The sequence below is a fragment of the Cajanus cajan genome, chromosome 2, assembly GCF_000230855.2.
Source record: "Cajanus cajan strain Asha chromosome 2, NIPB_CcT2T_4, whole genome shotgun sequence".
Taxonomy (NCBI): domain Eukaryota; kingdom Viridiplantae; phylum Streptophyta; class Magnoliopsida; order Fabales; family Fabaceae; genus Cajanus; species Cajanus cajan.
The window spans coordinates 44,128,848-44,155,948 of NC_138518.1; the positions used below are offsets into that span (position 1 = coordinate 44,128,848).

At 31.2% G+C, this 27,101-nt stretch overlaps 1 protein-coding gene across 1 annotated transcript; it reads right to left on the reverse strand.

The window, feature by feature from the left end:
* Positions 1-8,909: 8,909 nt before the first annotated feature.
* LOC114916182 (uncharacterized) lies at positions 8,910-24,557 on the reverse strand. The gene is made up of 19 exons (XM_029272366.2): positions 24,403-24,557; positions 24,022-24,244; positions 22,822-22,919; positions 21,711-21,913; positions 20,692-21,525; positions 20,420-20,568; positions 20,079-20,291; positions 19,557-19,706; positions 18,894-19,005; positions 17,237-18,133; positions 16,971-17,119; positions 16,645-16,863; positions 15,696-15,845; positions 14,908-15,022; positions 13,286-14,038; positions 12,767-12,915; positions 12,427-12,645; positions 10,258-10,407; positions 8,910-9,421 (listed from the first exon to the last, which is right to left on the reverse strand). The coding sequence occupies exons 1-19, from the start codon at positions 24,555-24,557 to the stop codon at positions 9,035-9,037; spliced, it is 5,325 nt and encodes a 1,774-aa protein (XP_029128199.2). The 3' UTR covers positions 8,910-9,034.
* Between the last annotated feature and the right edge of the window lie 2,544 nt (positions 24,558-27,101).

Sequence of the window (27,101 nt, forward strand, 5' to 3'; positions counted from 1 at the left end):
ATTAGAAAGAAAAGGAGGTAAAGAACGAAACCTATTTTTCTGACGATTTGGTAAGGATTAATAAATCAAGGAGTGAGTTTCTTAGATTTCATTACCCTAGTAATTCCAGTTGTTGGTGTAACTTTCAAAAAATACATTATCACCTTCCTAAAATTCAAGAGATCATTTTTTCTTATTAAGATAACTTTTTTGTCTGCTTTGAGTCATTCTTAATTTTTTCTGAATCATTTTAATTTTCTTCATGGTTTGCTACATTATTTCAAGACCCAAGATTAAATTTTCTTTAGTTTCAAACCAACACAAAGGAGTATGCACTTTCTTCCATATAGGGCTTCATAGGGTGTTATATTTATGTTGGAATGGAAACTATTGTTATAAGTGAATTCAATCAAAGGCAAATATTAATCCCAACTACTAGAATCTTCTAGAACACAAGCTCTTAACAAATCTTCTAAGGATAGTATATTCCTTTTTAACTATCCATCAGTTTGAGGATGATAAGCTTGTTGTAAACTTCTCCAAAATCTAGAAGTAAACCTAGGGTCTCTATTAGATATTATGCTAGATGGAACACCGTGTAACCTTACAGTTTTCCTTATGTATAATTAAGTCAACTTTTTCAATGAATATCTAATGTTGATGGGCAAAAAGTGAGTAGATTTTGTTAATTTATCCACGATAGCCCATATGGAATAAAATTTATGAATTGTTCGTGGAAAACCAACTATAAAATTCATCGATATACTATCCCATTTCCATTCAGGTATATCTAAGAATTGTAGCATTCTTGTTGGCTTTTTGTGTTCTATCTTGGCCTTTCGACAAATCAAACAGGTAGCTACTTATTGTGCTACTTCCTTTTTTATTTTAGGCCACCAAAACATTTTCTTAAGATCCTGATACATTTTTGTTGCACCAGGGTGTATACTCAACTTGCTCTTATGTGCCTTACCTATGAATATATTTTTTTTAATTTCTAAATCATTAGGCATACATACCCTATCATTAAATCTCAAAACTTCCTTTTGATCTATGTTAAACTTTTAACCATCCTTTTGTGCCAACAATCTCTTTTTCTTCTGGATGAATTCATTAACTAATTGAGCCTCACAGATTTGTCTATGTAAGTCACTAGTAATCTAAACTGCATGTAATTATATTCTATCATGACTTACTATAGCCGACAAATTCATATCTCTAAATTTTTCTATCAAGTTCATCTCATGAATCATTAATAAAGAGATATGTAAGGATTTTCTACTCAATGCATCTGCCACAACATTGGCTTTTCTTGGATGATAATGAAATTCAAAATCATAATCTTTCAAAAATTTCATCCATCTTCTCTGTCTCATATTTAATTCCTTTTCATCAAACAAATATTTTAAACTCTTATGGTCACTAAAAACGTCAAACTTACCACCATATACATAATGTCTCCATATCTTGAGTGCAAAAATAGTGGTGGCTAGTTCTAGGTCATGGGTTGAGTAATTCTTATCATAAACTCTCAATTGCCTAGAAGCATATGCTACTATCCTTCTATCTTGCATAAGAACACTCCCTAATACTATTTTTGAGGCATCACAAAATATGACAAATTGTCCATTAGGATTGGGTAAGGCTAAGACTGATGCAGTGGTTAATCTTTTTCTTGAGTTCTTGGAAACTATTCTCACATTTTTTTGTCCAGTCAAAGGGTTGTCTTTTCTTGGTGAGTTGAGTTAAAGGCATGACTATTTTAGAAAATCCTTCAATGAATCGTCTATAATATCCCACCAAACCCAAAAAATTATGAATTTCTATCACCATCTTTGGTGGTTTCCATCGTAGAATTGCTTCTACTTTGGATGGATGTACAGATACTCCATCTTTGAACATCACATGTCCTAAAAACTTAACTTCATTTTGTGACACCCTTACTACCCCAACACATATATCGTAATAATGTAATTAAATTAAGGAAACAAATTTTTCAACATCGTATTGGTAAAAGGGTTCACATAAAAACTTTCACAAATGTTCTTCAATGTCCAACATAAAATTTGGAAAATAAAATATAAGAGTTTACAACTTGTTTTTAAAAATAATAATTACAAATCCAAATTCATATAAAAATTTCATATCCTATAAATTTTCTGCCCCGATGTCACAATACCAGAGCACACCCATAATTCAATAGTTGGCATTCTAGATGCCATTCAAAGCCGAATCTTCCTCGCCTAAAACATCCACAAATTATACGGTGAGAAAAGAAAACATCTATATGTAAAGCACATAAGGAAAACACAACATAATCTCATCATAACTCATTACATTATGAAATATTCACAAGCATTTCTATATATCATAACTCTATCAATCACGCATCATCTTCTCATCACAATTTCACAATCACACCAATCTATCACAAATCTTGTAATTAACACTATGTCAATGGTAACACCACCTCAAGGTCGTGCCACTCTAGACATAAGTGATACATATTAATTGCCTCACTCATCCCACACTATGCCAGGCGCACGCCATCCCTGTAACATCACTTACCCAGGGTCCTCTCATCCCTGGTCATATGTATGAGGAACCATAATCACATCACAATCACAATCATCAAAAATCTTACAATTAACATTATGCCAAGGCCACGCCACAACTGACATAAGTCATACGAGTTAATTTTCTCACTCATCCCACACTATGCTAGGGGCACGCCGTCCTTGTAGCATCACTTACCCAAGGGTCGTCTCATCCCTGGTCATTAGTGTGAGGAACCACAATCACATCATAATCCATACAAATCTTACAATTAACCCTATGCCAAGGCCACACCACATCTGACATAAGTGATACGTGTTAATTGCCTCACTCATCCCACACTATGCGAGGGGCACGCCATCCCTGTAGCATCACTTACCCAAGGGTCGTCTCATCCTTGGTCATATGTGTGAGGAACCACAATCACAATCACATTCATATTCAATACAACATCCCATCTCATAACTCAAATTCCATATTACATACAAATAAGTCCATACAATACAATGATTCACATACCCCTCAAGCAATTCACCATGAATACACATCTATAACAATAATATAACAATGATATTTATAAATTAATATAAAATTCAATTAATTCACCAATTTAATACAATATTAAATCAAATAGTAAAACCTCCAATTTTTCCAAAACCTAACTCACAGACACTTTTCTACAATTTCGTTCTCTATCCTAGATCATCATTTTCACAAATTAAATATATATTTCTAATCCTCAATACATATAGAATCTAATGGGATCATTAATTCCTCAAACAGAAACAATTATAAAATTACCCATAATTCTAAGAGACTCTTTCTCTACCCAATTCCCTCATGTAACTCTGCATACAAATAATCTCATTTTCCCCTGTACCTCAATAAGCAGTAGCTGAAACTAGAGCAGGATCTAGTTGGTCTCCTCTGCTGGTTTCCCCTCGGTCTTTGGAGAGTGTAGAAGAAGAGAAGAGAGTAAAGAAGAAAAAGAAGTCAGAATTGAAAGGTGTGCTTTTTGAGAGTGCCAGAGCGCTCTATTTATAGGCATCAAGAGTGGCCGGAACGACCCGTTACAAATCTGGAACAGCCCGTTCTAGACTCTTACGTTATGTGTAAAATTCACAACCAGAACGGCTCATTCTCAAACCAGAACGGCATGTTTTGTGGTTGCATTTAACCCATAAGGGCCATATTTGGAACAAGAAGTTCCCAATTAGGGAACGCCCCGTTCCCAACTAAGATTTGTAGGAAATTTTAGTATTTTGGAACGGCCCGTTCCAATTCGGGAATGACCCATTTTGAGATACTAAATCACCCTCGTTTTAGTAGTTTGGAATGGCCCATTCCAATTTGGGAACGACCCGTTCCAGGCTACTAAATCACCCCTATTGGGCCTTGGGCCTTCGTACAATCTGTGAAAATCGGGTTGTTACACCTTTAACAAAAATTCACACTTAGAAAGTTTGACATACAATTATTTATCTTTCAAGATTTGAAGAACAGTTCGAAGGTGTTCTTCATGCTCCTCATGAGTTCGAGAATATATGAGAATATCATCTATAAAGACCACTACAAAAAGATCTAAAAATGGATGAAAAATCCTATTCATATAATTCATGAACACTGTAGGAGCATTGGTCACACTAAAAGCCATCACTTGATATTCATAATCACCATACCTTATTCTAAATGCAATTTTCTGTATGTCTTCTGCTTTCACTTTAATTTGATGAGATATCTTTATATTAGATCTATCTTAGAGAACACAGTTGCTTCTCTCGATTAATCCATCAAGTCATCTATCTTAGGAAGAGGATATTTATTCTTTATAGTAAAATTTTTTAATTGTTAATAATCTATACATAATCTAAAACTTTCATCTTTCTTTTTCACTAACAGAATAGGAGCCCCTAAGGTGATACACTAGGGCGTATAAATTATTTTTCAAGAAACTCTTCCAATTATTTCTTTAGCTCAGCTAATTCAGAAGGTGACATCCTATAAGGAGCCAATGAAATTGATCCAATTCCAAGCATCAAATCAATTGAAAATTCAATCTCTCTCTTAGGTGACAAACCAGGAATATCATTGGGAAAAATATTAGAAAATTTTTGAATAACTGCTATACCTTTCAAATCAACTTCCTCTTTTGCTTCCATAGAAGATAATATTAAATATCCTTGAACTTTACTCCATGAAAACTTGTTTATTAGATTGGATAATGAAATCGATAGGTCCTTAAAATTTGACAAAATATTACAGACTTTTCTGTACAATTGAGAAGGACATGATTGGAAGATAACCAATCCATACCCAAAATCACATCCAATTGTGATAAAGGTAGACAGATCAAATTTACAAGAAATATTCTATCACCAACGAAAAGAGGAAAATCTAAACAAACTTTATTGGAAATCATAGATTTATTTATAGGAGTTGAAACAATTAGATTAGTCTCTAATGAAGAAACTGACAATTGAAGGTGTTAAATGCAATTATTAGAGATAAAAGAATGAGTTGCGCCTAAATCATACAGTACTTTCAAAGTTTTACCTTTAATGAAACATGTACCTTGTATTAGATCGTTGTTTTGAGTAGCTTCAGTTCCAGTCATGGTATATAAACTCTCTTAATTGTAGTAGGCCTTGGTTTGGGTCCAGAAGTATTTGCATGTGTCTTTGGTTGTCCACACTTAGAAAACACATGACTATGCTTCCCACATTTGAAACAGAGAGGTTCTTTGAGATGACAGTCCTTAGCATAATGTCCCTCTCCACACTTAAGACACTTAATCTGATTATTTATAGGTCTACCAAAATTTCCTAAAAATTAAGAAGATTGGAATTTCTATTAAGGTCGATCATAAAGTTTTTCTCCATTATTTCTTTTTTTGTTAAATTGAAGGCCAAAAGATTTTGGTCCGTTATTCTTATTATGATCAAAACCTTTCAGAAAGTGACACTTGTGGATTAGTGTAGGAAAATCAGAAATTTCTAATATTCCTATTGCATTTCTTAATTCTGGTCTAAGTCCATCCTCAAATTTAATACACTTCATTCTCTTATTAGGGTAATAAAATAAAGTGGAATATTTTCCCAATTCTTCAAACTTAGAATCATATTCTCCTACTTTCATGTTCTCTTGTTTTAATTGCATAAATTCTATTTCTTTAGCTCTTCTAACATAATTAGGAAAATATTTTTCAAAAAATTTAGCTCTAAATAATTCTCATGTAATAATTATTCCTCCTCCTTCTAGTATTATCTCACCAATATCATGTTTCTCCTACTAACAAAAACATCACATAATTTACTTTTTGGTTATCATGACAATCCATAGCTCAAAATGTCTTTTTATTTCTTTAATACATAATTCAGCTTTTTCAGGATTATATCTCTGTCAAAATGGGAAGGTTTATTTATCCTAAACTCAACCAAACCTTGTGATTCACCCAATCATTTTGGTTTTTGATTTCTTAACAAGGCTACAACCATATCTTTAATAGCTTGCACAGCCTCTGTCAGTTCTGTATTTCTTTTTCCTGTCATCTAAAACTTTTATAGGTTAGTTTATCATATTAGAAACATGGTTAGCACATTTCCGAAGTTACACATGGAACGTTGCTTTGATATCATTAAAATGTAACACCCATTAAAAAAATGACTTATAATATCTATTTAATAAAATAAATATAATAATAATAATAATAAAGATAAATTATTACACAACCTATAAAACCCAAAGTAATTAGAGATGCGTAAAGGATAAGTTTAATTATTACTCAAGCATATAATTACAAGACACATTTACTAGCATTTTTATCAACTATTTACAAAAGAAGGAAAGTTTTTTTTTCTTTTATTTATTTATTATTTCACAAACCCCCTTCATATTTCTTACAATATTTGTACAATAAAAGATATTATATATTATATAGTGGGTTGACATGGTTTGTTGGAGCAAGAGTAAAAGTGATGGTTAGAGGTCCATCAAGGAGGATTGGTGAAGCCTTGTTTGGTAGCATTATTATTGAAGATCCTTGTCGATGGAAGGTGACTATATTATTTTGTGTATTAATTGTCCATCGCATACCAGGGAAAATGACGTGTACCAAAAGCGGTGAAAGATCCAACATGGGGTGAATTCATCTATATATCAATTAATAATATACATACACACACGCATGCACACGCGCGCGCACACACACACACACATACACACACACACGCACACACACACACACACACACATATATATATATATATATATATATATAAAAAATATAAAAGGAGTGAGAACAATTATCCAATAAATACAAATTAATAAATAGAATGTACAAAATTATTTTGTAACCAATATTAATTATAAATTTTATATTTTTCTTATTGTAGTGAAATTTAAATTATCCTTGTAGTGACTAGTTAGGATAAAAATGAGTTTTATTATAATATAATAGCGAAAGGATATTTCACCTAAAGTTCTTTATTTGTTTAAATCCTCAAGTTTAAATCTCTAACTATAAATTAATTCAAATTTTCATTCTTATAACCATAGATTAACATTTATCTTTATAAGGAATGGTAATATAATAATAAGTTGAGCTTAGGACGATTAACAAAACTAGATTATAGTTAATTAGAAATAATAAAAATGTTAATTAAACTATACAATTTATAATATTTTTAATTATATAGAATTTAGTACAACATAGTTTACAACAATAAGATGTGTTTAAGAATATTAAACTAGTTATATGACAGATGTAAATATCATAAAATAAGAAAACAACATAAATTAATAATACCTTATTGGTTACTTAGAGTTAAAAGTATCATAGAGTAAATAAGTAAATGAGGTTAGGAACACCTTTATCACTAAATAAATATATAGATATAATATAAAATAAATAAATTAAATAATATAAAAAATTTAAAAGAGATAAAGGTCTCCTCCCCTTACCTTAACAAAAGAGTGAAATTGGTTAAAGATAACTTAAATAAGGTAAAATGAATTTTTCCCACTTTTTTTTTTCCTCGAATTCCTTCTCTTCCTTCTTTCTCACTTTCTTACTTCTTTTCTCTCGTTCTCTCCCTTTCTTCAATTTCCTCTCCTGAAGGTCCTCCCTTATCCTATTTATAGTCAAACTTAATTATTATTATTATTTTTTAAACCATTTAGTTCGAATTGAATTGCATGTTTTAATCCTCTTTTCTTATAGATAATTCCTATTACTAAGAGATAAGAGGATGAGATTCCTTGCTGATTTTATCTGCAACAGTTTGTTTTTAATAAATCTTCCCTCTTTCTATATACATATATATTTTAAAAAATTAAAATAGTTTTATTACTTATATTAAATATTTAAGATTTAACATAATTAAAATATTATTCTGAAAAATATTATAAATAAAATTTTAAAATTTTAAAATATTATTTAATATTATATAATTTCATTTTAGTTTACTGAAAATATTGTAATAAAAATTTTAATATATTGTAATTATATAAAAATATTATAATTAATCTCTATTTATTTTAAAATATGATAACTAGAAATTTAGACTATTATTTTTAGAATAAGATAATAATAATAAAATTGAGAACATTATAATATTGTATCCGAAATTTAGAATATTATAATTTTATTCTTAAGTTTTTAAATATTAAAAATTAATCATTCTACTTAAACTCAATTTTTAGATTCAAAATCTAAATGTAATACTAATTAATTTATTAAATATTAGTATTTATTAAATATTTTTATTAAATAATAAAGGAGATTATCCTATTTGGTGTCTACAATTTCTATATCTATTTTTTTTTCCTTACTAACTTCTAAAAAAATTGTTAAAAATATTAAAATAGTAAAAAAAAAATATCATTAAAAAAGTATCATTACGGAATGTCTTTTTCCTATTATTAAGTTTGATTAAAAAAAAAGACACAGAAGACGTACAACTGAGTCGAAAAAAAAGGGTGAGTTAAAAAAATGGCGAGGAAGGACGTTTTTTATTAACCCGTCGAATCCAATACGTGATATGGTGCTTAATGGATACAATCACTTTTCTTTTTTCTCAGTTTCCATGTTTCTTGTTTTTATTTATTTATTTATTTTTTGATACATGGTACGTTTCTTTTCATAAGTCTATTATTAGGCTTATACTATTTTTGTTTTAATTTTCATTCTATATTTGTAATCCATTGATTAGTTCTCTAAATAAATGTTAAGTGTCTGCTTATCCAAGAATATTTTCAAACTTCACAGTCAACATGTATAATAACTGAAATAATTTTAAAAAAATATATATATATATATATATATATATATATATATATATATATATATATAAAACTCCGCATAATGCATATGATAATGAAGGATAAACCTCTCATGCATAATCTATATCAGTTCGTGTATGATTTACTCAATTCATTTCATATATTGCTACAAAACAAATGTGTAAATGATTTGTGTAATGTTAAGAGAAATACTCAATACTCAAATTGAATCACACCAGCCGAAAAATTCTTCACATACTGTATATTCTTGGGCTCCATCGAGGTAAAATTCTCTTGCTCCAACATAAGATGAACACCCTTCCCAACTTATCTTGGTGCTTGCCCTTTCTTTTTCTTCTGTTTTCTCTCTACTTTCACAATCACAATTTGTTGAGTTGATGTCACACTTTTGATTAACTTTTGTTTCATTGTAGTGTCTATTACATTTTATGTTGTCCTCTTTTTCTTCACTGTTGTTCTCTGTGCCTAAATCTTCTTTCAATGGTTCCTCCTGCTCCTCCTCAGAGACACTTGAATTTTCTGGTGATAAGTGTTCCTCTACATGGATTTTATTGCTATCTACTAGACATGGCAGTGCTGAGACAACCTGCAAATTTTACCAATTTAATAATATCAGTCAAATGAGGTATAATGATCAGCATATTATATTAAAAGTAATTTTTTCATACCCTATGGAGAGGTGAGAGACAAGTGTGGGAAAGAGTGAGAGAAAAATAGAAAAAAAGAAGAGAGAGAAAATGAGGATCTTGGTGAGTGATGTGATGGAAAAAAGAAAACAAAGATTAGGAAAAAAAAACCCTCAATTAAGAAGGAGATGTAAAAGAAACAAAGATAATTTAATTGATTTAATTATTTTGAAGAATTTGATTAGAAAATTAGGATTTGAGGATTTTAGATAAACAAAAAAAAAATTGATGGGGACTAAATTTGCTTAATTTTTATTTATAAAAAGGAGGACCTAATTGGTTACAAAATCTTGAAGAATCATTAAAAGGAATAAAAATGAAATTAAGCCTACTCTTTATTATGATATCTTTACATCATGGGTCATGTCCATATTCATCTATGAACTAATGCCTTCATAAAACTATAAATCTATACTACCATGCATCTCAAAAGCTTATTCACTGACTTCACATTCTTGTCACAGTTTAGAAGCAACTTTTTTCAGCTGAATCTGACTTCAAATATTTTCATTGTTCTAGAGCACTATCATAACTTGTTATGAAGATTCAATCAACTATCAACGACTAACTAAGCTATCTCCATTCCAACAAATTAAGACAAACAAAATCATGTTTTGCATCTTTTTAGTGATTTAATAGCCTACTACCTTCACACTGAATTAATATCCCAGCATAAAACTTGGACATCTAATAATTTTAGTTATTCGACTGGCATTTTCCAATATGAAAATCTTACCATATTCATTGTTAACCTTTCCTTTGGATTCTTTTTTAGACAATGTTCTGTTACATGGATCAAGGAAAGAAGTTCTTGTTCATCATAGGAGCTGCTGAGTTCGGGATCCACCAACTGTAGAAACTTTCTTCCTCCAAGAAGGTTCCTTGCCTGAAGAAATTTTCCAATGCACATAGGGAATGAAATCAATACGATATAACAGTCTGTGGGGATTGTGGTTTCAATTTAATCGAAACAGTTCAAGCCTAAAAATGTACAACTACCGAGTAAAAATAGGTTGTGGAATAGGTTTACAAGTATATTCCAATGATTCTATAGGCATGTTTGGATAAATTTATCCAAAAACATTAATAAGACAAGAAAAATAAAAATGTATAAAGTAAGTTTTTCTATCGACTAAAATTATCTGAGGTGTAAGTTAATTTATAAAAGTTCTCTTTATATTAACTTCTATAAAAAAAAAATTTAAAACTTATACATAAGTAAGTTTTAATTTATGAAAAAAAAATCCTATTTTTTCCTACTGAATGTACTTGGGGGGAAATTTAACTAATCAGACCATATGAAAACTGAAAGTGAGAAATGGCTAAGTGTGTTTGGATAGAGAATTTAAATGGAGTAATTCATTTATTTGAAGAATTTCAATTTCTTTGAGGTGAAATATCTTGTTTGGATGAGAAATTTATAAGGAATTTGAAATTCAAGCATTTGTGAAATTCCTTGAAATAGTAGAATTTCAAATTCTCCCAAAAGAGTAAGAATTTGAAATTCCTCATATTTTTTTTCTTCTTATTTCACTTATATATTTTATCTTATCTATTATCTCTTCATGTTTTTAATTATTGAATATTCAAAAATATATTTAAAATTATTAAATATTATCTACTATTAATTTTTAAAATTATTAAATATTTAAAAATTAGCTAATATTTATTTTTTAAAAATTGAATTTAAAAATTTCAACATATAAATATATTTTTAAAATTAATTTTATCATAATGGAATCAAATTATCATATCCAACCTAACAATTTAAAATTTGAGAAATTTGAATTGACTTATCCAAACAAAATATTTTAAGAATGATAGAAATTGAAATTAAAGTAATTCAAATACCAAGAATTTAAAATTCCTTGAATTTGTAAAATTCCTCATCCAAACACACGATAAAAGACCCAAAAGATTCAGAAAACAAATTTTGACTCCTCCAACCAATCTACAATCGAGTTTTAACCCATGAATATGCTATTGGAAGAAAATGCGATGATCTGTATAAGCTCGTATAGTTACTACTTATAACAGAAAAAATGCTCACAGACATCTACTATAGGATGTATTTTAAAAATGACTTGAGCTCTACAAAATAAAGTAACAAATATGGCTATTTTCACAATTCTCAGGAATATAAGAACAGTAACATCAAAATTGTTCTCGGACATGGTTACACTATATATCAAAGAAAAGTGAAACATAGTTATTGCTTACATATTATTGATGTTTCAAAAAGCGGACCCATCATCAAGTTGATTAGGATACGGAGTCACTAAATTAGAGATTAAATTGGTACGTCACTAATTAAAAATCATGAACTAGTCTATTAAATTTTTAAAAATAATATATTCATGTCATATATTTTATATCTATAAATTTTAATAAAATTTATACTACGTCTTAAAAAAACCTCTAAAAAAAGTTGTAGTCAATATAATAATAACAAAACAATCAAATTATAGGTTACTTAAACCATATAAATTAATATATAATTAAATATATAATTTTAAATTAAAAATATATTATATAAATTATTTAAGTCAATTGTATAATAATAAAGATTTTTAGTTTAATGGTCATTAAGGTATTAAATAATTATATTCACCAATGTATAAGTTATATCTTTATATAAAATATAGTTTAATTTAGTGTGTATATACATTTACACACACTAAATTATACTCTTCGGATTAGATTTTTGAGTGTATCACTACATCATCTAAAGATTAACACTAGAAACCTACCAGTTCACTGGTTTGACTAAAAACTTGCTCAAACCAAACCGAGTCTTAATAGGTTCATGACATATGTGAGACTCGGACTGGTTAAAACTATGCATATTATCCTAATTAATTGCAGTAGCCAGTAGTTTGTAGAAATAAAATGATAAGGCACTTACACATTCAACAAGACATTTCTGTGAATGTATTTTATCTGTAATCATACGTCCAGTGATCAACTCCACAAGAACTACACCAAAAGAGTATACATCTGCCTTAGTTGATAGTTTTCCACCCTCGTGACACTCTGGGGCAGTGTATCCACAATTTCGCATATTTTTATGCTTGTAGGGACTCTGCAATTCACATCTTTCTTTTCCAAGCGCAAAATCTCCTACCTAAGTATGCATTGCATTCAACAAATGGTTAATTTGTTAATATTGCAGATTAGCTTATTCATATTGAAACTTGGCAAAATGAAAAATATATCCACAGCTTCGAGGTTCGACTTGTAAGTACCAGTGGTTTGAAGTCATGATTTAGAAGAATGTTACTCGGTTTTATTCTTCCATGTATTATATTGTTCTCATGTAGATATTTTAAACCTCTGGCAACACCTATTGCAACTTTCACCCTTTCCCCCCAAGTCAATGATCTACCGCTTCCCCCTGCATGATTCAGAAATTTTCACTGGTATTAGCATACTTTAACTAAGTCTGTGTACATGGTGCTCAAACTTAATTTAAAATAAACTTGTGCTAATAACAGTTAGGATAAACTTTCTCAGAAGTACTTATAGGAGAAAAAAATAGAAAGGAAAAATGAAATAAGTTTTTTATAAGGGAAAACTAACTTATTCATAAGCTAATTTATAGAAACTCTCTTAAATAGTTTCTCAAAAAAATTACAAATTAACTTATGTTTAAGTTAGTTTTAACTTATGGAAAACAAGAAAAACTTGTTTTATTTTTTCTTCCTAAAAGTGCTTCAGTTTATCCAAACACACCCTGAATTTAACATTGACATATTTATCCTTACTTGATAAGTACTGATCAAGTGAACCATTGCATGCCTTCTCATATACAACCAGCAACTGACTTAATCTAATACAGGAACCCAACAGCATGATCACGTTTTCGTGTCTTGCATTTATGAGCACTTGGAATTCTGACATGAACGCCTTCTGTTCCTGTAAGCTTGTGAATGCATGTTGCTTAATAACTATTTCCTGGTTATTCTCTAACTGGCCTCTGAAAACAGGTCCATATTCTCCTTCAGATAGAGAATACTTAATTGAAAATCCTTCTGTGGCAACTTGAAGTTCTTCATAAGTATATTTCTTTTGCAATCCACTGTTTGGACGCCTACTTTTGCAGATTGAGCATATAAAAAACTTTGAATTCTCCAAAATGATTTTGGCTTCATTCCCATCCAACAAATCCTCATCACAGCTTCCCTGCACTTGTTTTTTATCCTTGCTAACCTTTTGTTCTTTTTCTACTTTTTTATCCATTTCTTCTATGTGGAAGCTTCCCTTTATATGCTGTTTTTCCTTGATTTGTAGGTCAGAGTTTATCTGATCAATCTTGTCATTGATGGTAACTGCTACTGTGGACATTTCCTCATGAGGGCTGCTTTGCACATTTTCTCCACCCTGTATCAGCTGATCTGCATTTCTCTGATCTATCATGTGATTGGTTTTGACTGGTAATCTTAGGTTTCTTTCATCCTCATATTGGTTTCTGTCAATCCATTCTTGTTCCTGCTTCACTGGATCAGCCTTCATTTGACCTATCATTTGGTTATTGTTAAGCCCCTCTGACCACCTTCAGGGAAAAAGCTAAACAAAGATACTAGAAACCTAACTAGTATTTAGGGCCTGTTTGGGTGAACTTCACCTAAAGTACTTCTAGGAGAGAAAAATACAAAAGAAAAATGAAATAAGCTCCTCTGCAAGTTAAAATTAGCTTATACCCAAACTAATTTATAGAAGCTCTCTTCTATTAGTTTATCCAAAATTTTATTTTTAACTTGTATATAAGCTAATTTTAGATTATAGAAAAGCTCATTTCAACTTTTCTTTCTATTTTTTTTTTCTTGTATAAGTGTTTCTGAGAAGTTTACTCAACAAGCCGTTAATTTAGTGATTGTATGTCTACGATTTTGTCTATGGGGATTGATTTGGAATATTGAAACAAAATAGTATTCAGCAAGTGGGAATCATGGTTAACTGGATTGAAAACACATCCTTTATATCCCTATGTTTACTTACTTTTGGTAACTAATGAAAAAAATTCAAGTCTTATATCGACTAATGATATGGTCCATATAGACAAAATAATATATATAAGTGGGAGAAATTGTTATCTTATAACTTGCCTTTTCAAGTTGAGTTAGGCCAAACCTAAATTCTAAAAGGGACAACAGTTGACAGTTGCATACAGTAAAGCTCCTCATCATATGAAGACTGTTGCTTTGTCAACTTGAACTGCCTGGATGTTACATTTTTCTTTTGTGGGGATGCTACTTTTTATCTCTTCTTGTTCTCTTAAATATTTAATCATGTAATATCATTCAGTTGTCTATTTATTACTTTTACCGATGTCTAGCTTTCTAATCTGTCTATATGCCTTAGCCCTATTGCAGTTTTCTTAAATTACCTTGTATCCTAACCGTAGCAGGATCATCATGTGTTAAACATGACTTTTCTGGGGAAGAATATTCAATTACACAACACTCATCTGATTCTGCTATGCCTTGCAGTGCAGATACAACCTGAAATAGCGAAAGAAAACATATGTAAGTTTCAAATGATATGCTGTTGACAATATATATATATATATATATTAGAAAATGTCCATAAGACTATGTTTCCTCTCTATATTTAATTACATTGTGAACTAGTCGTGTTGGTCTATTTAATATTATTCTTTATTTTCCTTAATTAACAAGTGAACTGTATACCTATTTCTTTTTTAAGCCCCATCAATAAAAATTATTTTCTTTTTCACATTGTTATCTAGGTTTTGAAATTTAATGCCATCATTATCCTTACAACTCTGTATATTGTTTCTTTTAGGTATAGTGTATCAAAGAACTTCATATTAAATGGTTGAATGATTTTTTCATGTATAAACATGAAAATTATAATTATTTGTTGCTGTGAATCAACTCCCCCCATACATTATTTGTAGAGTTTTTCTATTTTGGCTTTGTCCTTATGTTGAACTTCAAAGTGTCCCTGGTGAAGAAGTATAAAATCATTTTTGGACTCTAACATACCAGTTTAACCTTTTAATCACTAAGCCCTTTAGGATGACCAATTTTCTTGAACCCTAAACTCTTCCAAAGTGTCCCTGGTTAAGAGGTATACTGTATGAACTAGCACGTTTTCTTTTTTCTGTTTTATGCACTTTCTGATTGACATATTCCACGTCCCTTGACTTACCATATTCATTGTAAATCTTTCCTTGGGATTCTTTCTGAGACATTGTTCTGTTACTTGGACCAACCATAGAAGTTTTTCTTCCTCATAGGAGTTAATGATTTTCGGGTCCACCAACTGTGGGTACTTTTTTCCTCCCAGTAATGGCCTTGCCTAGAAGGGAAAACAAATACAAAGAAAGGGTTCGGTATGATGCACATAACCAACCAAATTAGAACGTGAACACCAAAATTCCCAAACCAATAATGAGTTGTATAGGCAAATAACTAAATTTGCTCCAACAATTTCTAGTCCCTGATGTTTTGGTTTTATGTGACTACGGCCTGTATAAAATGAAACAATGATGAACAGAAACAAGATGAGAAACCTTTGCAAGTGACTGCTCCACTGTATTCACAAAGAAATATGATGAACGAGTAGCATAACTGCATAAGCCTCCTCAACAATGTATTTGCATGGCATTGACAGTCTAATGTTATTTATACCAGTCATGCATATATGATGTTTTGATGTTATCATGTATTTATACTTGGGAAAATTATGGGACAAATTACAAGCAGGACTGTCTGTACAGATTGTATTTCTTGATGTGAAAAAATAAACATGCCTAAGAATATATCAGAGAGGTTATAATGAATAGAATGTATAAATATAATCGCTAGAAAATATAATGCCCTGAACCTGGATAACATTTTGTATAAACAAAATGGGAGATGAGAAGGAAGATTTTGTTCTGGTATCTCCAGACTTTGTTTTTTGAAAAGGCGATATGATTGAATTGCTTATTAAAAGGGTGAGCCATTGCACAAGGGTTCCACCTAGAGGGGTTTGGGGGGGTTGATAACTGTCACGTGATAGCAACTACTATTGCTGTCAGGCTCATCATCCTATAAATTATAATCTATATCCATTTGCATATTAATATGTCAAGTTATTAACATGATTCTCTTACCCATCCAACAAGGCCTTTCCCACCAGGTAATTTGTCCATAGCCCTCCGGCCAGTAATCAGCTCTAAAAGAACCACTCCGAAGGAGTACACATCTGTCTTATTTGATAGTTTCCCATTCTCCAGATACTCAGGTGCTGTATATCCAGAATTACTTGCGCTTTTATCTTTGCGGGATTTCTTTTGATCAAGTCTCCCTTCTCTGAAGCTGAAATCTCCAATCTAAATATATATGCAAATAAAAGTAGAGATTTGTTTAAAGATAACAAGTAATGAAACTGTAGACAGACAAAGAAAAGCTTCAAATCCACCAAGGTTCAAGTAAATACCAATGGTTCAAAGTCATGTGTTAAAAGAATGTTACTAGGTTTTATATTTCCATGCATTATGTTATTCTCATGTAGGTACTTTAAACCTCTGGCAGTACCCATTGCTACTTTCAGCCTTTGATTCCAAGTCAATGACTGGAAACTTCCCCCTGCATAATGTTTAAAATTCTTCTCTTATATCTTCATCTCAATAGCAAAGTCATTTGTCTAATGAAATTCCCAGCATAAAATGCTTAAGAAGTAACAGGTCATATATTAGTCCTTACTTGTTAGGTACTGGTCAAGTGAACCGTTGCATACTTGCTCATACACAATCAACAGTTGGCTATTCTCTGTACATGAACCCAACAGCGTCACCATATTTTTATGTCTAGCACTGTTGAGCAACTGTACTTCTGACTTTAACACCTCTTCATGGGACGTAGTAATTTGATATTTCTTAACAACTATTTTCTCCCGTCTCTCTAGCAGGCCTTTGAAAGTAGGTCCATCTTCACTTTCAGATAGGGAGTTCTCGGTTGAAAATCCTTCTGTAGCTACTAGGAGTTCATCATAAGTAAAGTTTTTTGGCCATGCAATGTTCAGACGTCTCCTTTTGCAAATGGAGCATGCAGAGAACTTCGAACTCTCCAAAATGGTTTCATCTTGATGTCCATCCAGTAAATTCTCATGGAAGCTTCTCTGCATTTGTGTTTTATCTTGGACTGGCTGATCTGCTTTTGTTTGTTCAATCATTCCACTAGTAGGTGCTTGTATTAAGCCTATCTTCATCTCAGCAAAGTTGCTTCCCTCTTCTAGATTCTTCTTCAGCTTGTCACCATTTGTGTGATCTATCATGTGATTAATGCTAATTTTCTGTGTTGTGATGTCTTCCCGATAGAGGGTGTTTGACATCTGTTCCTCTAACTCATTTGGCTGACCAACTACCATCTGGTCCTTCGTGTGGTCATTGATTATCATCTTTCCTGAGATCCTCTCCTCCCCTTGAGGCCTTCTCTGCATCTGTTCTTCAGTCTGGCTCAGTTTATCAGAGTCCCTCTGACTTATCATGTAAAAGTGAGTGTTCTCAACTATTAGTCTTAACTTATTTTCCTCCCCATAGAATCTGCTCTCAATTTGCTCCTTTTCCAGACTTGGCTGACCAGCTTTTGCTGTTGTTAGACCTACATTTGATTATTGTTAAACTCTTCTGTCACCTCCAGGAAATGAAATAAAGACAAAAAAGGATCTTAACCTATGAAGTAAATAGTGTCTTCACAAGTATATCTAAGGGGTTTCCGTTTGAATACAGAATATACAAACTGAACATTTGTTAATATACTTGTGATTTACTTGGTCAAAATATTTTTACACTAGTGTTTTGCTGCTTACTCTTTTAAAACTTTATATGGTGGAACCTTTTCAATATTAGTTATTTTGATGTTACAGTGTGCTACTACTGTGAATTTGATACTGCTATTTGCTTTAGTCCGCTTTTTTGTCTTATTCAGACATCATTTAATAAACCAACAGGTGATAAATTAATGCATTAATAAGTAATAAAACACATACCAATGTCATTGAAGATTGACTCAGCTAGGAGGATCAAACTATACAAACCCAAAGATCTTGGTTTGATCCCTACCTGTGATCCTTCATTGGTAAATCCATTGTAAGTACCAAGAAGAGGTTTTCTAACATACACCAACTAGTAACCTCCCTACCCCTAATCTTTCTTTTACCAAAAAAGAATATACTAATAATTGTCTGCATTGGCTATCCTCTCCTGTCCCCTTCGTTTCAGAGGCTGTTATGTTCTTCTAGGCTCTAGCTTTCATGATATAACCTTTCAAGTTCTAGAATTTTCCTATAGGACCCACTACGATTTGTGTCATCCTGTTTGTATTTATGCTTATGTTTTTTGTTCTAGATTTTCTTTGTTACCTTGTGAACCATATATATCTGGCACAATTCTTGAATCTGATATAGCTGGAGTAATGTCTTCTGTCATGTGGCAGAGTTCACTTTCTGCTATGCCTTGTAATGAAGAAACAACCTGAAATTCCCCAATTGTATGAGATGCAAGTTGACAAGATATATGTGAAGCTATAATAAAATAGGCACTTGAACATTTTTGTCTTCTTGCAATGAATCCATTCTGTGTAACTTTTCTTACTTATTTGTTTTTATCCTCTTATAAATCATGAAAAGTGAATCTGGTCTATTCTATCATCAAATAGCAATCATAGTCTGGATATAGATATTCTAGTTCCAGACAGAAAAGGACATTGTTATCGATAAAGGGTTAGTGCATATGCAGATATACTGTTATTTGCATATGTTTATCAGGCATATTTGAGTAGTTACCTTCGAGTAATATACACAAGCACTGGTGAAGTAATGCATATTCTGTTTACACTATTAAGTGACGCTATACAAGAGTGCCCTTGCAGGGGTTATAAAAGCATTCAGTGTTTTGCTTAATACTTTTAAGCTTTAGGTTGAGCAGCTACTGTTACTAAACTGGATGGGATATGATCATGATGCTTTTTTCATTTGTAGTTTGCAATTGCATAGTGATTGACATCATAAATTGTTGGAACTTACCACACTCATTGATAATCTTTCCTTAGGATTCTTTTTTAGACATTGTGTTGTTACTTGGACCAGCCAACGAAAGTGGTCCTCTTCGTATGAGTTTCTGATTATGGGATCCACCAATTGTGAGTACTTCTTTCCTTTAAGAAGAGGCCTTGCCTGAAAGGAAAAAATAATAAATAAAAAATCAGCGTTGTATGATGCCATAAGCAACAAGGTCACTGAGAAAGTAAGCATTGAAATATCCAAATCATTTAATGAACCAGTTCCATTTACATATGAGGGACAATACAATTAACATTATCAGTGAAGAATATTGTGATCCCAACAGAGATGGAAGGATATGTTTGAAAACTGCTTTATAAGTTATATGGGTAAGGTATTATAACTAGAAAATAAAACATTCTTATAATAACAAGTAAGCCTTTTCTTTAGATATTCTCAGTTATAAGCTTGTAGAAAATTAAACTCTATTGATTGGTATTTTGATAATTTGCTTGCTGTATGTGATAGTAATGCTGTGTCACTTACCCATTCAACGAGGCCTTTATCTTCTAACATCATATCTGTAGTCCTTCTCCCAGTGATCAACTCTAAAATAACCACACCAAATGAGTATACATCTGTCTTATTCGATAATTTCCCCTTCTCCAGGCATTCTGGTGCTATATATTCATAATTCCCTTTGTTTTTATTTTTGGAAGAATTTAATTCAAGTTCTTTCCCGAAGCCAAAATCTCCAATCTAAAGATATGTGTATCATTTAAAGTAAAAGTTAGTTCCATCAATGAAAAAAATGTGTATTTATATTGGAAATTAGACAGATAGCAGAAATGCATCGGCATCAAGGCTGTCAAGGTTCACGTATGTACCAGTGGTCTGAAGTCATGTGTTAGAAGAATACTAGTTGGTTTTATATTGCAATGAACAATGTTCTTGTCATGTAGGTACTTGAGACCTCTGGCAAGACCTATTGCCACTCTTTCCCTTTCTATCCAGGTCAATGGCCTGCAGCCTTCTTCTGCATAATTCAACAAGTGCAATTAGTAAAAAATTATACATGCCATTGATATCATATATATCAAATTCTAGTCCCCTTTATTCATTTATCAGATTCTGCATATACAACTAAATCATGTCTTACTTGATAGATACTTGTCAAGTGAACCGTTGCAAGCATACTCATAAACAGTCAGCAGGAAATGTTCTGATGTAGATGAACCCAGTAGCATGATCACATTCTTATGTCTAGCTTTGAGGATGGTTTGGACTTTTGACTTCATTTTTTCCCTTAATTGAGTGTTTTTTATTTCATGCTGCTTAACTACTAGTTTCAGACCTCCCTCCAGTTGGCCTTTGAAAGTGAATAGTTGACCACTTTTGGAGAGACAGTTCTTCAATGAAAACGCATCTGTGGCTGCTTGGAGTTCTTCATATGCGAATTCCTTATGCTGTCCAATATTTGGCCGTCCAGTTTTGCAGACAGAGCAGAAGGTGCACATTGAATTTTCCAAAATACTATTCTCTTGCTCGCCATCAAATATAACCCCATTGGAAATGCTTATTGTCTGTGCTTGATTCTGGCTTAGCAGATCATCTTTTGTTTGATCAATCATTTCTTCTGCATTTGTTGGGTTCATCAATTCCCACTTCTCATCATGGAAGAAGTTGGTTGTCTTTTCTTCATCCTGGTGCGAATGATCAGCTATTTCTTGAGTTGTTTGATCATTTTCAATCACAGTTGTTGTGTCCCTCTCCATCTCATGGGGCATGCTTTGCGTTTGTCCTTGATCCTGGCATTGCTCATCTCTTTCTATTTTATCTATCATTTGGTTACTATTTATTTCTGTTTCATCCATGCTCGGGTGATGCAAACTTGTCTGACATGTTTTTTCATTAATGTTTGTAGTAATATTCGAGCAACCCTCTTCCTCACAGGGACTTCTTTGTATCTGGTTGTGCTCATCATTAGATGTACCTGTCATTAGATTGTTATTAGTTGTAATATCAGGTGCTCAAGAAGATCTAGACTGAAACATGAAATGAATCAAGGGCAGAAGATCTTAATGGAACATTAAAATCATTGAAAATTGAAACAAGAAAAGGTGAGAAGTTGTTATAATTACTATGTGGACTGAAATCTAATGGTGTTTCAGTACTCACTGTTGGGGAAAACATCGATGCCAAAAAGATCTTTATATGGAATACTTGGTAAACTTCCATCATATGTTTCATGGCTGCTACATTGTATTTCTTCTGGGAGATCTATAGGTCCTCTTAGTTGTTCAATCTGATTGTTACACCTTAATATAGATATACCACAAGAAAGCTGCTCCTGGAAAAACTTCTCATCTTTCTTCATTTGCCTGTGAACCATGTGTATTTCTTTTAATATCTGGTTGTCTTCAGATTATTGATACAACCAAAGATGTTTTTATTTGATATTTCTTTGCTGAAGTCATTACTATTGTTATGTACACAGTGGCTGAATTATCTGATTAGTTGAATTGTCTTCTAGGTATGACATTCTTGTGATTTTCAGTTGGTAGCTTAAATCATTATCTACAAGAGGGAGAATTAAACTATTATACCTGACCTATAGTTTATACTTATATTCTCCTGATATTTTGCTAAAAGAGATTTTAACTAAAATATGCAAACAATGGAAGTATCAAATTTGTTTGAAATTTTTCTGAATGCTCGAAACATCGTAGTTGAAGTTGTAAAAGAAGTCTGAGTAATTTATGAAGCTCAAAATAAGAGTTCCTTTCTGTAGAAAGATACAATTTGCATATACTCCATGCTATGTCAGTTAGTAGATTTTATCAGAATAATGTGTTGTGACAGTCTTCATACAAGGTGGTTAGAAGAATTATTTTGAGCCTCTTTGGATACAAGCTTAGAAGTGCTTTTGAGAACTTTTTACTAAAAAATACTCTTTATTTTCAGTAGAGAAGTTTTTAAAGGCGTTTCTAACTTGTATCCAATCAGATTCTTTGTCTGGGATTTTTCCAATTAGTTTATAAGTGGCATTTATATGTTGGAAATCGTCCATGAGAATGAAGAAACAACATAATGTGCCATTGCAGTCAAAACATTTCACAAGATGCTAGAGCAGTTTTAAATGCCTTTTTATGCTGATACTAGAAGTTGCATTAAAAAGTAGTTTTAACTGACTCTGATTTTCTATATGCAATTCCACTTCATATGTTTGTGCTTTATAATAATAAAACTTCCAAGTGAAATCAAAATTTTGGTTAAGTTTGCCCCTGACCTGTCAAGTATCACCCAAGTTGCCTTTATGTTTTTGGCCACTTCTAAGGTCACATCTCTTAGTGAAGATCCTTTAAACAACTTTATCTTAAACGCAACCTGAAAATATTATGCACAAGTTTATAAATTGCAAAAATAGCAAAGCATGTAACATCGGACGATTATTATATTCTTTCGTAGTATTTATCTCTTGCTAGGAACCAAACAGATGCATTGTAACATCTTAGTTGAATAACCAAAATAAGTTTACACCATTGATTGATTTTCATCCATTATTCTATCAATTATAATATGGAAATTGAGGATGATGTCTAGTGTATTATGCAATAGATATTTGAGGTCGTATCTATATATTAATATTATTGAAGAAAGTGAAGAATGATCCACACCTTGGCTTTTAATTTCTTGAAAAACGTACTCTCTTACTTTAGATTTGCAAGAGTCTGAAGGAATACTATTTGGTCTGCCGTCTATGAGCTGCAGAAATATGCTGTTTATTTTCTAATGTTAAAGGTGCTAATTGTTGCAAATGGAGGATTTGTTTAAAATTAGGAAATGATATTCAATGTAATTCTGGCTTGTTATATATTTTCTATAAAATTTATGATTTACAGTTCCTGCATTTATTGTTTTAAACTTTTAGTAGCCTTGTTACACTTCATGATCTGGTTAGACTTAATAATTTCAGAAGCTTTATTCAAAAAGGTTTCAGCTCCAACATATTGCTTTTCCTGAGACCCTTCAACATGGTTAACACATCTAGGGCAGAAAGTAAGATCAAAATAACAAATAGGTGATTCATATGTTGTGCCCTATTGTGTCGGCAAGGTAATGATACCTTGGGGTTTAATGATTCAACAGTTCTACATTTTAAGAATACTGCACAGAATTTTACACTAACTATTGTCACTTACAGCTTGCTTGGATATAAGATAGAAGTACTGTTGAGAGCTTATCTTCCAAAAATAAAGACTTATTTTTAGTAAAGAAGCTTTCAAAAACACTTCTAAACTTTTATCTAAACAGGTTCCAATAATATAATGCAAGTATCTCTTAGATTACCACCAAGTTAAAACTATTCTAGAGCTATTTTGCATTAATTTTCTTAGTGTAATTACTTTTTTGATCATGATATAGCCAGGTGAAATTCAAAAGAAAACCAGAATTAGAGAAAAGGTTTCTAAATTGGTACTGATATTACCTTATTTGATTCATAGAGTTGAGCAATCTGAGCAAGTTCCACATTGTTCAGATACTCTCCCTTCTTCTTTGCAAGTTCTTCATCGATGATCCTCTGGTTTGCTCCAGCCAAAACCCCCTCATTGACAGTGATTTTGTACCCCACTACAAAAGGAATTGGAGGATAGGGGAAAAGAGTGACAAATAAGTAAAATGAATATGATGCACAAAAGGGTTGCAATGTTCTTCATCCTGAATTACTCAAATACTATTTTATCTTTGTTTATTTATTTTCTCACTTTCTTTATATTCCAATTTTTCTCTTCTTTTTTGAGCGTATAAATAACTAGAATTTCTGAAAAAACAAGAAAATTCTTAAAAGCTTCCAATTGTGGAAGATTACGTACTAGGAGTATAAACCTCATGCAGGATTGCAACTACGGTAACCATATCTCCTGGCTTAAGTTCTAAGCCATTTATGATCCAATTAAAAGCTCTTAAATTAAGTATTTTAGATGCATCCTGTATCACCAACACATTCTTTGCTGTTGTTGCCATGAATTACCTGCTTCAATCTCTCTCTACAACTGAACTTTAGGTGATAAAAAAGTTGTAAAGGGAATACAAAAACAAAAAGAGCCACAAGTTTGACATAGCTTACTATTAATGCTAGTGAAAAATTATGTCAAACAGAACAATTTCTTTAAGAGTCATGGAAACAAACTAGAGTTTGCAGATCTTTGATTGAGGATGAATCTCTGATTATAAGGGAATTGTAGAGAGATAAGATGGACATGCATATTGTGATGTATCATTTCACACTAACATCTCTGAAGATAACATTTCTTGCCATTATCGGCTATACTAAGGAAATGTCCCTCTTTATTGTCACTGATTAACAGCTGAAACTATGTTTTGGCAAAATCTAAGCTCGTTGTACTAAAAACCGTCGTCCTTTTGTGCTTGTCTTAGACACATGACAAAATGTTTTGACCAAGTCGTTGAAAAAACACAAACCATTTCTTAGTTAAGATACGAAGTTACTATGCCGGCGTGACATTTCAAGGCCCTCATGTTCCACTCCAGCTGCAATCTTGCACTATGCTTAGTCTAGAGGGTAGGACATGCATTCTAGGCTTATTTTTGTGCATGTGTGTATATAATTTTTTATTTTTTATTTTTGTTCTGTCACGAGTATTCTCGTTTAATAAGAGACTAATCTTGCTTATAATAAATTTAAAAAGATTTTTCGTATATGATAAAAATCGAATATAGGTTTTTCTATTAAATAGATCACCTATACACATTCTATGATAGCAAGGTGTCTGATCACTACGTCAATCTATCGGGTTATAGATGTATATAATTGATAATGAATCTTGAAAATTTATTTTTGCTTCATATAAAGCTTAAGAAGTAAAACAAAATTGCTATGGTAATGTAACTATTTTATTGCATCTAAAATAACACGCAGAACTTGGCTAACATAAAATTTGTCTTTGGCTAGTACCAATGTTGAAATGGCGTTTTGTATTTGTTTTTAGCTCTGAATGTTGCTTATCGTTGGTTTGTGTTGGGTCTGGCTAAATTCTATTGGGAGTTATGTTCTATAAAGAATGAATGTTTAAATACATTCTTTTTATTCAAGTTTACTTGATCTTTTGCTCTCTTTACATTGAAAGCTTAACTTTTATCGCTATAATTTTAAAAGTTTTAGTTTTAGTTCCCATCAATTTTAGTTTATGTAATATATCTAAATACATACCTTACTACATCAATTTGGCCTAATATTCTATATTTTGAAGGGATATGTTGGAATACAAACTAGATTGTACATAGTTAGAAAAAGAAGAGAAATATAAAAATAATTATAAAGTACAACAAAATCTTCATTCATATGCATTCTTTTAGATTGATTAAAACCAATTATGCAAAAATTTAAGTTTAAAGTGGGTAACATCATATCAATATAAAAATATTTGTAGATATTCTATACATAACAAGATTTCATATTTACTCCTCTGAAATAATATATATATATATATATATATAACATAACAAATAAAAATAAATTATTAGAATAAGAAGAAAAAAAACTCAATAGAAATGACACTTGTACAACAATACTAACAATTTAAAAAATTATCATTTATTGTGCCTATTTCTTTTCATAACATCATTTATAAAATTATAATAATTAAGAGGTAAATACACAAAAAATTATACAAAATTGTAGTATATATAAATTGTTATACATTTATCATTACTCATAATTTATAAATATAATAAAACATTAAGAACCAAACTAAAAACATGTAACTACAAGGACCAAAAATTAATCTTATAACTATAAGTACTATAAACTAAATTTTTAAATATGAAGATCAAAACCAAAATCAAGGTGAAGAGCAGGACACATATTTTAAACCGATAATGAAAATATGTGATCCTTAACCTTTGTTATTTTTCCAAAGGAACACATAGGTTTTACCCCAGAAAATAGAAAACGTCAAGAACAAGAACAAGAAATGCTGTGACTATAAGTGCATTTATATATTTGCTTTTGTGACGGACTTACATAGAAGAAAACTTCCCTTGTATAAAGTTATAGGCCTTCTTCCTCTCCTTTGTTTAAAGGAACACCCCACTTGAGGCATTCCACACACCACTTGGTTTTTTCTCTTTCTTTCTTTAAACATCCTAAAAATCATCCAAGTGCAAACAGTGAATGCCTCGTCTTAGAATCCATTGGTTTGTGAATTAATTATAATTAATTATAATTTTTTATGCCATGTGTGGGAGCAATGGGCTATGTTCCGTTAACTTTTATTTTTTTATTGATTAAAATTATTTTTTTCCTAAATGACATGTATCCTCCACTGAAATAAATTTTCTTCATTGTTTTTTTATATAGTTTTATTAATAAACTTTTTTAAGTAGCTTTAATATGTTACTTTAGTTGCTTTTAACCAATATTGATTAGTACAAGTTATACCCATTTATGTCTTTTAACCAAGTTGTCATAAGTATACAAATCGTGACTTTAATTAGTTTCTAGCAATAAATACTTTATATTACTAATGTCATGTTGTAATTTTTAGT